Here is a 14,138-nt window from a genome sequence, read left to right as displayed (position 1 = left end):
CCTCCAGCAATAGGAGTACTACCAAAGCCCCTCGCATCCAGCAATAGGAGTACTACCAAAGCCCCTCCCATCCAGCAATAGGAGTACTACCAAAGCCCCTCCAGCAATAGGAGTACTACCAAACCCCCTCCCCTCCAGCAATAGGAGTACTACCAAAGCCCCTCCCATCCAGCAATAGGAGTACTACCAAAGCCCCTCCCATCCAGCAATAGGAGTACTACCAAAGCCCCCCCCCCCCCCCCCATAAAGCAATAGGAGTACTACCAAAGCCCCCCCCCCCCACCCATAAAGCAATATGAGTACTACCAAAACCCATCCCATCCAGCAATAGGAGTACTACCAAAGCCCCTCCCATCCAGCAATAGGGGTACTACCAAAGCCCCTCCCATCCAGCAATAGGAGTACTACCAAAGCCCTTCCCATCCAGCAATAGGAGTACTACCAAAGCCCTTCCCATCCAGCAATAGGAGTACTACCAAAGCCCTTCCCATCCAGCAATAGGAGTACTACCAAAGCCCTTCCCATCCAGCAATATGAGTACTACCAAAACCCATCCCATCCAGCAATAGGAGTACTACCAAAGCCCTTCCCATCCAGCAATAGGAGTACTACCAAAGCCCTTCCCATCCAGCAATATGAGTACTACCAAAACCCATCCCATCCAGCAATAGGAGTACTACCAAAGCCCCTCCCATCCAGCAATAGGGGTACTACCACACGCACACAAACACAGCGGTCGACGGCACCGCATCTCAGTGCAAGAAGCATCACTACAGTCCCTGGTTTGACCGGGGTAGGCTGTCATTGTAAATAAGAATTTGCCAAGTTAAATAAAGTTTACACACACACACACAAAAAAGTTACTTTGTTGGCATTTACGTGTGTCCCCATTACCAGTAAAACATCATCAAAACCTATTTCTTTCACTTACTTGCTGTGCCGTTTCGTTGTTTCATTCTCAACCAGGATTTTATCATGCAGTGAAGTTTCAGCTGTCTGTCCGTGGTCTCTCTTCCTCGGTGAGCACTGTCACTGTGTCCGTCTGTCTGTGGCCTCTCTTCCTCGGTGAGCACTGTCACTGTGTCTGTCTGTCCGTGGCCTCTCTTCCTTGGTGAGCACTGTCACTGTGTCGGTCTGTCCGTGGCCTCTCTTCCTCGGTGAGCACTGTCACTGTGTCTGTCTGTCCGTGGCCTCTCTTCCTTGGTGAGCACTTTCACTGTGCCCGTTTCCATCTTGTCCAGCTGTGTCTAACATTTCACGTAAACCCTGTTTCTTGTCTGCATCGAAGTAGCTGTACCAATCATCGAGCATGGTGGCGACACAGTAAAGAGGCTCAGAAAGAATGCCACCGAATCGCTTGTTCACAGCCTAAAGTACTTTTGTAAGTTAACCCCACAGTCTGTGTGGGAAGTTTTGTTGAGCAGGTGTTTCAATGCCATGACAGCGGGTATCACGTCTGCTGTAAACACAGGTGGGCTTATTTCTCCAGTCAGTTGTTTGAATGGAGCGTTCATGTTTCCTAGTTTCAAACATATTCTCAAATGCAATTGAAATGGCAGCAGCGGTATGAGAACCAGCACATTCTTGAGCAATATGGCTTTCCTCAGTACAAAATCCTTGTTGACCCACTGTGCTGTCAGACTCATAATGCTCATGAGGCTGACATCGCTGGTCTAAATGTCAGTCGTGAAGCTCATGGATGTGAGTTTCAACAATACAGTTTAACTCCGGTAGGGCAACATCTGAAAAACAGTGTGTACCGGGGCTCGACCAGTCGGCGAAAGCCAACATCATCCCCGAAAGACGACGGTTGATTGTTAAGGGCAACAAATTGTATTATCTTGGCGTTAATGGATTTCGCCGAAGTTGTCTCGCTGAAATGTTCTTACTCTTTCAAATGACTGATCGACTTGAACTTGTTTAGTTGTTGGAAGTGTAGCGCTTAGTTTTTTTCTGCTTTTGTTCTGTGTAGCTCTGTATTTTTCGTTGCGTCATCTACCTACATTATATAGGTATGCACGTCATCTACCTACGCTATATAGGTATGTACGTCATCTACCTACGCTATATAGGTATGCACGTCATCTACCTACGCTATTATTTTTTTATTTCCCCTTTATTTAACCAGGTAGGCAAGTTGAGAACAAGTTCTCATTTACAATTGCGACAATTGCGACCAGTATAAACAAGTCTATATACGATGTGAGCAAATGAGGTGAGATAAGGGAGGTAAAGGCAAAAAGGCCATGGTGGCAAAGTAGATACAATATAGCAAGTAAAACACTGGAATGGTAGATTTGCAATGGGAGAATGTGCAAAGTAGAAATAAAAATAATGGGGGTGCAAAGGAGCAAAATAAATAAATAAATAAAATACAGTAGGGAAATAGGTAGTTGTTTGGGCTAAATTATAGGTGGGCTATGTACAGGTGCAGTAATCTGTGAGCTGCTCTGACAGTTGGTGCTTAAAGCTAGTGAGGGAGATAAGTGTTTCCAGTTTCAGAGATTTTTGTAGTTCGTTCCAGTCATTGGCAGCAGAGAACTGGAAGGAGAGGCGGCCAAAGAAAGAATTGGTTTTGGGGGTGACTAGAGAGATATACCTGCTGGAGCGTGTGCTACAGGTGGGAGATGCAATGGTGACCAGCGAGCTGAGATAAGGGGGGACTTTACCTAGCAGGGTCTTGTAGATGACATGGAGCCAGTGGGTTTGGCGACGAGTATGAAGCGAGGGCCAGCCAACGAGAGCGTACAGGTCGCAATGGTGGGAAGTGACAAAACGTGACAAAAAAGGGCTTTGGTGACAAAACGGATTGCACTGTGATAGACTGCATCCAATTTGTTGAGTAGGGTATTGGAGGCTATTTTGTAAATGACATCGCCAAAGTCGAGGATTGGTAGGATGGTCAGTTTTACAAGGGTATGTTTGGCAGCATGAGTGAAGGATGCTTTGTTGCGAAATAGGAAGCCAATTCTAGATTTAACTTTGGATTGGAGATGTTTGATATGGGTCTGGAAGGAGAGTATACAGTCTAACCAGACACCTAAGTATTTGTAGTTGTCCACGTATTCTAAGTCGGAGCCGTCCAGAGTAGTAATGTTGGACAGGCGGGTAGGTACAGGTAGCGATCGGTTGAAGAGCATGCATTTAGTTTTACTTGTATTTAAGAGCAATTGGAGGCCACGGAAGGAGAGTTGTATGGCATTGAAGCTTGCCTGGAGGGTTGTTAACACAGTATCCAAAGAAGGGCCAGAAGTATACAGAATGGTGTCGTCTGCATAGAGGTGGATCAGAGACTCACCAGCAGCAAGAGCGACCTCATTGATGTATACAGAGAAGAGAGTCGGTCCAAGAATTGAACCCTGTGGCACCCCCATAGAGACTGCCAGAGGTCCGGACAGCAGACCCTCCGATTTGACACACTGAACTCTATCAGAGAAGTAGTTGGTGAACCAGGCGAGGCAATCATTTGAGAAACCAAGGCTGTCGAGTCTGCCGATGAGGATGTGGTGATTGACGGAGTCGAAAGCCTTGGCCAGATCAATGAATACGGCTGCACAGTAATGTTTCTTATCGATGGCGGTTAAGATATCATTTAGGACCTTGAGCGTGGCTGAGGTGCACCCATGACCAGCTCTGAAACCAGATTGCATAGCAGAGAAGGTATGGTGAGATTCGAAATGGTCGGTAATCTGTTTGTTGACTTGGCTTTCGAAGACCTTAGAAAGGCATGGTAGGATAGATATAGGTCTGTAGCAGTTTGGGTCAAGAGTGTCACCCCCTTTGAAGAGGGGGATGACCGCAGCTGCTTTCCAATCTTTGGGAATCTCAGACGACACGAAAGAGAGGTTGAACAGGCTAGTAATAGGGGTGGCAACAATTTTGGCAGATAATTTTAGAAAGAAAGGGTCCAGATTGTCTAGCCCGGCTGATTTGTAGGGGTCCAGATTTTGCAGCTCATTCAGAACATCAGCTGAGCAGATTTGGGAGAAGGAGAAATGGGGAAGGCTTGGGCGAGTTGTTGTGGGGGGTGCAGTGCTGTTGACCGGGGTAGGAGTAGCCAAGTGGAAAGCATGGCCAGCCGTAGAAAAATGCTTATTGAAATTCTCAATTATGGTGGATTTATCAGTGGTGACAGTGTTTCCTATCTTCAGTGCAGTGGGCAGCTGGGAGGAGGGGTTCTTATTCTCCATGGACTTTACAGTGTCCCAGAACTTTTTTGAGTTAGTGTTGCAGGAAGCAAATTTCTGCTTGAAAAAGCTAGCCTTGGCTTTTCTAACTGCCTGTGTATAATGGTTTCTAGCTTCCCTGAACAGCTGCATATCACGGGGGCTGTTCGATGCTAATGCAGAACGCCATAGGATGTGTTTTTGTTGGTTAAGGGCAGTCAGGTCTGGGGAGAACCAAGGGCTATATCTATTCCTGGTTCTAAATTTCTTGAATGGGGCATGTTTATTTAAGATGGTTAGGAAGGCATTTTTAAAAAATATCCAGGCATCCTCTACTGACGGGATGAGATCAATATCCTTCCAGGATACCCCGGCCAGGTCGATTAGAAAGGCCTGCTCGCTGAAGTGTTTCAGGGAGCGTTTTACAGTGATGAGTGGAGGTCGTTTGACCGCTGACCCATTACGGATGCAGGCAATGAGGCAGTGATCGCTGAGATCTTGGTTGAAAACAGCAGAGGTGTATTTAGAGGGCAAGTTGGTTAGGATGATATCTATGAGGGTGCCCGTGTTTAAGGCTTTGGGGAGGTACCTGGTAGGTTCATTGATAATTTGTGTGAGGTTGAGGGCATCAAGTTTAGATTGTAGGATGGCTGGGGTGTTAAGCATGTTCCAATTTAGGTCGCCTAGCAGCACAAGCTCTGAAGATAGATGGGGGGCAATCAGTTCACATATGGTGTCCAGAGCACAGCTGGGGGCAGAGGGTGGTCTATAGCAGGCGGCAACGATGAGAGACTTGTTTTTAGAGAGGTGGATTTTTAAAAGTAGAAGTTCAAATTGTTTGGGTACAGACCTGGATAGTAGGACAGAACTCTGCAGGCTATCTTTGCAGTAGATTGCAACACCGCCCCCTTTGGCAGTTCTATCTTGTCTGAAAATGTTGTAGTTTGGAATTAAAATGTCTGAATTTTTGGTGGTCTTCCTAAGCCAGGATTCAGACACAGCTAGAACATCCGGGTTGGCAGAGTGTGCTAAAGCAGTGAATAGAACAAACTTAGGGAGGAGGCTTCTAATGTTAACATGCATGAAACCAAGGCTATTACGGTTACAGAAGTTGTCAAAAGAGAGCGCCTGGGGAATAGGAGTGGGGAATAGGAGTGGAGCTAGGCACTGCAGGGCCTGGATTCACCTCTACATCGCCAGATGAACAGAGTAGTAGTAGAATAAGGGTGCGGCTAAAAGCAATAAGAATTGGTCGTTTAGAACGTCTGGAACAGAGAGTAAAAGGAGGTTTCTGGGGGCGATAAAATAGCATCAAGGTATAATGTACAGACAAAGGTAAGGTAGGATGTGAATACAGTGGAGGTAAACCTAGGTATTGAGTGATGAAGAGAGAGATATTGTCTCTAGAAACATCATTGAAACCAGGAGATGTCATTGCATGTGTGGGTGGTGGAACTAATAGGTTGGATAAGGTATAATGAGCAGGACTAGAGGCTCTACAGTGAAATAAGCCAATAAACACTAACCAGAACAGCAATGGACAAGGCATATTGACATGAAGGAGAGGCATGCTCAGTCGAGTGATCAAAAGGGTCCAGTGAGTGGAGAGGTTGGTTGGGGGTCACGGCGATTTAGACAGCTAAATCGGTAGCAAGCTAGCATAGGAGCAAGCTAGCATAAGATGGAGGTCTGTTATTAGCCAACTCTTGCGTTCCGTCAGTAGATTAGTGGGCTTCCGTGTGGTAGAGGGGATGAATCCAAATCACACAACAACAACAAAAATAAAAACAATAGATATAGTTATAGAGGCCCAAGAAGAAAAATAAATCAATAAATAAAAATAAAATAAAAATTGTCCGATTGTCTATTCAGATAGCAGCCGATAAGTTATCCAACGGCTAGCAGGCCGCAGATGAGCGCCCAGGCAACGTTGCGCCGGAGGAGCCAGCCGGACAGTTCCCTCGGGTAGACAACGTCGGCAGTGTAGCCGTGAAGGCCCGGTGGGGCTCCGCGTAGGCAGCAAAACGGGTCCGGATAGGTGACTGCAGCCCAGGAGTGATTGATGGAACTCTTCAGCTGGCTAGCTCCGGAACAATTGATGTTAGCTCCGGAATCGACGAAAGCCGATAGTCACATGGATAGCAGCTAGCTAGCTGCGAGATCCAGGCATGGACGTCCAGAGCCAGCGGCAGAAATCCAGGGACATGGAGAGAAAAATTGGTCCGATATGTTCCGCTCCGAGCCGCGCTGCGCTGCGCCGCGCCGTACAAAACTGGCGATAGATTCTCGAGCCAAAGGACAGCCGATGACCACAAACCGTGGTCAGCTGAGTACCAACGATTAGCCAGTAAATAAGCTAACTAGCTTCTGAACTAGCCCCTGAACCAGCTTCAGAGTAGCTTCTGGACCAGCTTCTGGCTAGCTCCCGGCTAGCTTCTGGCTAATTTCTGGCTAGCCTCTCGGAGGATCACAGATCTGAGGTAAATAATACTTTTTTATATAAATATAAATTGGTGAAACGGATTGCAGGAGAGTGTTCTGAAGATGAGTTTTTGGAAAATTAAAAATGTATGTGAAAAAAAAAGTTTTAAATATATATATATATATATATATATATATACACACGGGACACGACAGGACGAGGACAAAAATACGTCTGAACTGCTATGCCATCTTGGGAGAGAACTTTGCTGCAGGTATATAGGTATGCACATCATCTACCTACATTATATAGGCATGCACGTCATCTACCTACATTATACAGGTATGCACGTCATCTACCTACATTATATAGGTATGCACGTCATCTACCTACATTATACAGGTATGCACGTCATCTACCTACATTATACAGGTATGCACGTCATCTACCTACATTATACAGGTATGCACGTCATCTACCTACGCTATATAGGTATGCACGTCATCTACCTACATTATATAGGTATGCACGTCATCTACCTACATTATATAGGCATGCACGTCATCTACCTACATTATACAGGTATGCACGTCATCTACCTACGCTATATAGGTATGCACGTCATCTACCTACATTATACAGGTATGCACGTCAGCTTTGACATCCATTTTGCACATCGGCTTTAAACTAGACATCGGGCCGACGCTGGCATTTTTAGCTAATGTCGGCCGATTCCGATATGCTCACCGATATATTGTGTATCCCTAAATATTACCAATCTCAAAGCCCCTCCCATCCAGCAAGGCTCCTTAACAGCTTCTACCCCCAAGCCATAAAACTGCTAAACAATTAATCAAGTGGCCACCGGACTATTTACATTGACACCCCCTCCATTTGTTTTGTACACTGCTACTACTTGCTGTTTATTATCTATGTATAGTCACTTCACCCCTACCTACATGTACAAATTACCTCAACTAACCTGTACCCAAGCACATTGACTCAGTACCGGTGCCCCCTGTACATAGCCTCGTTATTGTTATTTTATTGTGTTACTTTTTACTTTATTTGGTAAATATTTTCTTAACTTTTCTTAAACTGCACTGTTGGTTAAGGTCTTGTAAGTAAGCATTTCACAGTGAGGTCTACACTGTTGGTTAAGGGCTTGTAAGTAAGCATTTCACAGTGAGGTCTACACTGTTGGTTAAGGTCTTGTAAGTAAGCATTTCACAGTGAGGTCTACACTGTTGGTTAAAGGCTTGTCAGTAAGCATTTCACAGTGAGGTCTACACTGTTGGTTAAGGGCTTGTAAGTAAGCATTTCACAGTGAGGTCTACACTGTTGGTTAAGGTCTTGTAAGTAAGCATTTCACAGTGAGGTCTACACTGTTGGTTAAGGTCTTGTAAGTAAGCATTTCACAGTGAGGTCTACACTGTTGGTTAAAGGCTTGTAAGTAAAGCATTTCACAGTGAGGTCTACACTGTTGGTTAAGGTCTTGTAAGTAAGCATTTCACAGTGAGGTCTACACTGTTGGTTAAGGGCTTGTCAGTAAGCATTTCACAGTGAGGTCTACACTTGTATTCGGCGCATGTGACAAATAAAGTTTGCTTTGACTAGATGACCAATCTCAAAGCCCCTCCCATCCAGCTATGATCTTGAGTCCCAGACAGCTAGTATTCATCAATCCATGATGACCATGGGTTCTCCTCCTCACTTATGGGAGGGGCAATATACCCAAACATACATCTAGCCTAAATGCATATTCTGCCAGACATGTGAAAAAACACCAGTTCTCACCAAAAATACCATTCAACTGGCTAACCCACTGAAGCAATGTCCCTCCCAAACAACTGTTGGCAGTGACACAATCCACAAGGTGTGGCGGTACATAGTCTGTTCTCTAAAAGCTCAGGGTCTGCAGGGAGCTCTCTGGGCCCAGGGTGGCAGGAGAAGGCCTTCTCGCCAGCTGTATCAATAACAGGCCCTCTTCAGCTGAAATCACGCATGCCTAACAGGTGGCACCGGCTCAGGCAGCATCAGTTACAGCAACCTGACTGCAAGCTCTGTCCATGAATCAGGCACTCGGCTGGAACCTTTTTCTGCCACTGCTTGCAAATCGGGAAAACGATTAGACTTGTGTGTCACACACAGTCTTTCACTCATTATCATAACGGTCTTTATATAAATGGTTGTAATAAGAAATTTGCAATTTTCCAATACTGATGCATGAATAACTAAATGTTGCCAGGGTATGGAAACGTCAAAACCTTCTTGCTATCCATTTAAATAATGTATCTTATGCACATGATGTAGTGAACAATTCCATGCACATTCACATACAGATCCTTTGCAATACACCAACTTAGCTAGCTAAGAGATATGTCATGCTGCATTAGTCGTGGATCAGGTCCACTTTCAGTCACTTTCATTCCAGGCGTTTGATGAGAGGCACGAGCCTGGTACGACCAATATTCAACAGACAGGCGCTGCGGCAACGTTTTCCGTCTAACGGGAACCAGGAACAGACAAATGCTAGTTGATTGCTTAGATAGCTAACTAACGTTACATTGTGGTCGTGGAAAAACGTTTCAACCAGAAAACAATAAAAATGGTCATGAAGTTCAACTTCTATAGTGAGTATTGTAATGAACATAATGAAACGAAAAAGTGCAAATGACAGGTTTGATGAAGGTCTTGACAGACATTGTGGCTAGCTTAGTGGTGTTAGCTAATGTTAGCTAGCTAGTGAGCTAACAATGATAAATTAAGTTAGACAGTTTTGTAGCTAACTAACGTTAGCTGTGAGTTAACGAGGGCGTCGTATTGTTATTGAACGATACGAGGACATTATTGGGTAAGACATAACTAACTATAAACTAGCTAGTTGGCTAGACTAAGGTTAATAATACTTTCCTCCAAAATAATGCTATTATGGAATAAATGGGTGTTGCTTTGCATTATTTGAGTCTGTATGTTTATAATGGACAGTAGGATATCAAAAAGATCAGAGGAATATATATATATAATCGTTACATTTTGTACACAAGGCTGAAAACGGCGTGACGTCACGAGATCAGTGTTTCCCTGGTCGGTTGTCAAATGTAAACTAGCCAGTTAACGGGCCTTGCAACACAATGACAAGCGGACGAAAACAGCAAGAATACTCACGCTTTATCCACCATTTCCCTGACTTTCCACATGTTTAGCATGTAGACGCTCTATCAGTGGCTCGCCGCCTCAATAATGCGTCGTCCAGTCCCGTTTCCAACCACAGATGGACTTGCGTCACCGACAACAGAATTCCGAGTCCCTTCTGCCTGCCAGCTCTGTGGGCAAGTTACTACGGGAGACCTCTAAACGTTAGTGTATTTCACCCGGACAGGTTGTGCTTGGGATTGTTTTTTTTGCCTAAAATGGTCAAGGAAAGCAGCATTTCACCTACTTCATTATGCCTGTACTCAGAACCAATCTGCATACGAACATAGGAGAGGTATCTTTATGTTCCTACTTCCTAGACCTCTGCCAGCCCAATCATTCTTTAGTAAAATACACAAGTATGAGATTTTATGTTGTAACTGTGAATTGAATAGTTACAACTTTTCGCTGTTTGGCCGCATAGCTGTCTCTGCTTCTTTTTGTATGCATATGTTAATTGTTATATTTTACAGTTTTGTGTAGATTTTGTCCCTTGTGGTAATGCAACAAAGTAAAATCTACCTGGAAACGTGCAGTGTGCAGCGTTTTCCTTTTTATTTTCCACTAGTTTTGCTTTTTTTCCTGTTAGGCCACAAACTGTTCAGGCAAACAATTGACACCTTTCTCTTGTTGAAATTGAATTTATGGGACTGCACCTTATTTCAGAGTCTTGAGAGGACTCTTTCTTCCACGATCAGAATGATTGTATATTTGTAAGTGGAAAAATAGCTCAAAGAAACTAGTAAGGGATGGGTGCAGCTGTACGAACACAAGGAGAGGGTGACCTGTGACCTTTTATTTAAACAGTCTTTACGGCTTCATTGATGGTTTCAGGTAACATATTTTAGATTATTTAAAGTCAATGACAAATCGCAAGGATTCCATGCTGGTTTGGTTTGAAAGAGGCTAATGATTGCAGGTGGGGGGCATTTAAAGGGGTAGCCTCTTTTAGGTGGACATGGTTGATTACATTGAGAGGGTTATATTAATCCCACCCGTGCAGGCGTGTTTTGCACGGGCGGGCGTGCTTTCCGTGCAGGCGTGCTTTCCCGGGCGTGAGTTCAAAGCCCACGGCGAAGCCGGCGCAAAAGGGACGTAATTAAGCACATGTAGTAATTACTAGGATTCTGTGTTTTCCCTTGTAAAATGGATTGCTTTTCTAACATTTATTTAATGGAAAGAGATGTATGTATGTTTCTGGACGATGCACCATGCTGCCTTGTTGACAAAATTACAGAGTGTCCCCTCCCCGCTTTCCCCCAGATGACGCAATGGGCCATCGACCAGTGCCCCGTAGCTTAGCATAATCGAATCCGCCCATTAAATTAAGTGTGTGGCGACCAATAGTTAAGTAGGAAGTGGGAGGAGTTTTGTACAGCAAGGCATGCTGAAAATATGTCTAAGACCACTTTGTCTGTACAGTCTAAGAAAGAAACGTTTGTAACTTGCAAAGACGTTTAAAAATAGCCCCAAAAAAATCAACTCATCATTATGCTTAAACATAAATATTATAGCTCCTTGTTATATGAGCCACGTTACAATTGCCATGCAGTGTGTAGGGTGTTTGCCTATAACGCCAGCGGCCCGGGTTCGCTTCCCTGCCTCACTGTTTGTTACATTGGTGTTAAAAGTGGGATGGCGGCCGTGAGTGACTGCGGTAGGTTGACGCATAAGGACGTGTCTTCCCGTTCGGAGGGGGCAGTGTAGCGATCTTTGCTAAATGACCCACGTTACAATTCCTACTAAGTGGGGTACACCCTATTGGTGCGATGCGTAGGATGTTTGCCTTTCATGCCAGTGAACCCAGGTTTGCTTCCCTGCTCCACCATTCGCTACATCCTTATTATATAAAATGACTATATTGACTGATCTATAGGACCTCAACCTCCTTGGATCTTGAAGGCTCATGTATCTCCGTGTCAGTGGCAAATGATTCAAGAAGAGACCTCATTGTGGAGGACAAGTGAAAAGGTAATGGGATTTTCTGGTGCAGGCAGCCATCTACATGAGTACACATTCAGCTTGAAGAGTGCTGTCCTCAACAACGGTGGTGACAGCCAACAACAATGTCATTGCTCTTACTCCATATCCAGTCTGGCAGAGGAGTGAGGCCTGATCTGATGCACATACCTAAGCACAGTTCGCACGTTGTCATCCTGAATCCATCATGGCTGTCTCCATGACGGACAGGAGACAGCTATGCAGGACGTCCCAGTGTCGGCTCCGATCCTCAGGCCATTTCTCAGGATACCGTCTGCTCCTGACATGATCAGGGGACCCAGTTCAACCGCAAGAGGACCTCTGCTCCTTCTAAGCATAGACAGGAAATAAGTGAGAGGGGAAAATGACAACGTTCTGAATACAGATGGGGGGAAAAAAGTGACGATTTTAATTCAAACAAAGCATGACATGAGACAGCACTCACTGTCCCTATCTGTACTGTGCCCTTTGAGAGCTCACAACCCATCAAAACTGAACGACCAATGAAGAAGCAGCCCACAGACTGTCAGGCCTGCAGAAGAAATAAGAACATTCAAAAACAATTTCATCATTTTGACACGGAGGAGTGGCAGAGTTTGAGAGGGCCTTCTTTAACGAAGTAGTTTCTGGCCTCTTAATAAAGTATTCAGGAGTGTTGAGGTCACAGGGACAGGCTATAAGTAGTAAACAATGTATTTTAGATGCACTATGTCAGTGGGCTGCCAAGAAGAGTGCTGAGTTCTGTCAACGCCATTAGGCATGAATCGACCACTTCACTCTCCTGACTGTCACCCCCCCCCCCCCCCCCCCCCCCCCCCACGCCTTCCTTCACTATACCTCAGGTTTCACTATTTCTCCTCAGGACCTCATATTGCTGGTTTGGGTGGATTTTATACAAGGAAGTGGAATGTTGAACATATTAATAAATGTATATTCAATTGTATCCTCTTTCATTCATATACTGTGCCAGTCAAAAGTTTGGACACACCTACTCATTCCAGGGTTTTAGAACACCTACTCATTCTAGGGTTTTAGAACACCTACTCATTCAGGGTATTTCTTTATTTTGACTATTTACTACATTGTGGAATAATAGTGAAGACATCAAAACTATGAAATAACACATATGGAATCATGTAGCAACCAAAAAAGTGTTAAACAAATCAAAATATATTTGAGATTCTTCAAAGTAGCCACCCTTTGCCTTGATGACAGCTTCGCACACTCTTGGCAGTCTCTCAATCAGCTTCAAGAGGTAGTCACCTGGAATACATTTCAATTAACAAGTGTGCCTTGTTAAAAGTTAATTTGTGGAATTTCTTTCCTTCTTAATGTGTTCGAGCCAATCAGTTGTATTGTGATATAGAAGATAGCCCTATTTGGTAAAATACCAAGTCCATTTTATGGCAAGAACAGCTCAAATAAGCAAAGAGAAACAACAGTCCATCATTACTATTAGACAGGGCTATCCAACCCTCTTCCTGGAGATCTACCATCCTGTGGGTTTCCAGTCCAACCCTAATTTAACACACCTGATTATACTAATTAGCTTAACTAGCTGAGTCAGATATGCTAAATTAGGGATGGACTGAAAACCTACAGGACAGTAGATCTCCAGGAAGAGGTTTGGGCAGCCCTGCTATAGGACATGAAGGTCAGTCAATGAGTAAAATGTCAAGAACTTTGAAAGTTTCTTGAAGTGCAGTCGCAAAAACCATCAAGCTCTATGATGAAACTGGCTCTCACGGGGACCGCCACAGGAAAGGAAGAACCAGAGTTACCTCTGCTGCAGAGGATAAGTTCATTAGAGTTACCAGCCTCAGATTGCAGCCCAAATAAATGCTTCAGAGTTCAAGTTACAGACACATCAACTGTTCAGAGGGGACTGCGTGAATCAGGCCTTCATAGTCAAATTGCTGCAAAGAATACTATTAAATGACACCAATAAGAAGAGACTGGTGGAGAAGTGTGGGGGTGCTTTGCTGGTGACACTGTCAGGGATTTATTTAGAATTCAAGGCATACTTAACCAGCATGGCTACCACAGCATTCTGCAGCGATACGCCATCCCATCTGGTTTGCGCTTAGTGGGACTATCATTTGCTTTTCAACAGGACAATGACCGAAAACATCTCCAGGCTGTGTAAGGGCTATTTGACCAACAAGGAGAGTGACGAAATGCTTCATCAGATGACCATGAATCCACAATCACCCAACCTCAACACAACTGAGATGGTTTGGGATGAGTTGGACCGCAGATTGCAGGAAAAGCAGCCAGCAAGTGCTCAGAAAATATGGGAACTCCTTCAAGACTGTCGGAAAAGCATTCCAGGTGAAGCTGGTTGAGAGAATGCCAAGAGATTGCGACGCTGTCGT

At 44.6% G+C, this 14,138-nt stretch overlaps 1 protein-coding gene across 2 annotated transcripts in view; it reads right to left on the bottom strand.

Annotated features, from left to right (window-relative positions):
• Positions 1-9,942, bottom strand: part of LOC110534845 (clathrin interactor 1) — a 61,917-nt gene extending 51,975 nt beyond the window's left edge. For both annotated transcript variants that reach the window (XM_036989692.1, XM_036989694.1), the window contains exon 1: positions 9,757-9,942. In XM_036989692.1, the coding sequence (XP_036845587.1) occupies positions 9,757-9,797 (41 nt within the window). In that variant the 5' untranslated portion in view covers positions 9,798-9,942. The remainder of the gene's footprint in view (positions 1-9,756) is intronic.
• Positions 9,943-14,138: the final 4,196 nt, after the last annotated feature.

The sequence above is a fragment of the Oncorhynchus mykiss genome, chromosome 10 (assembly GCF_013265735.2).
Source record: "Oncorhynchus mykiss isolate Arlee chromosome 10, USDA_OmykA_1.1, whole genome shotgun sequence".
NCBI lineage: Eukaryota > Metazoa > Chordata > Actinopteri > Salmoniformes > Salmonidae > Oncorhynchus > Oncorhynchus mykiss.
Note: the sequence above shows the minus strand (reverse complement) of the source record. Positions and strands in the feature narration are given on the sequence as shown.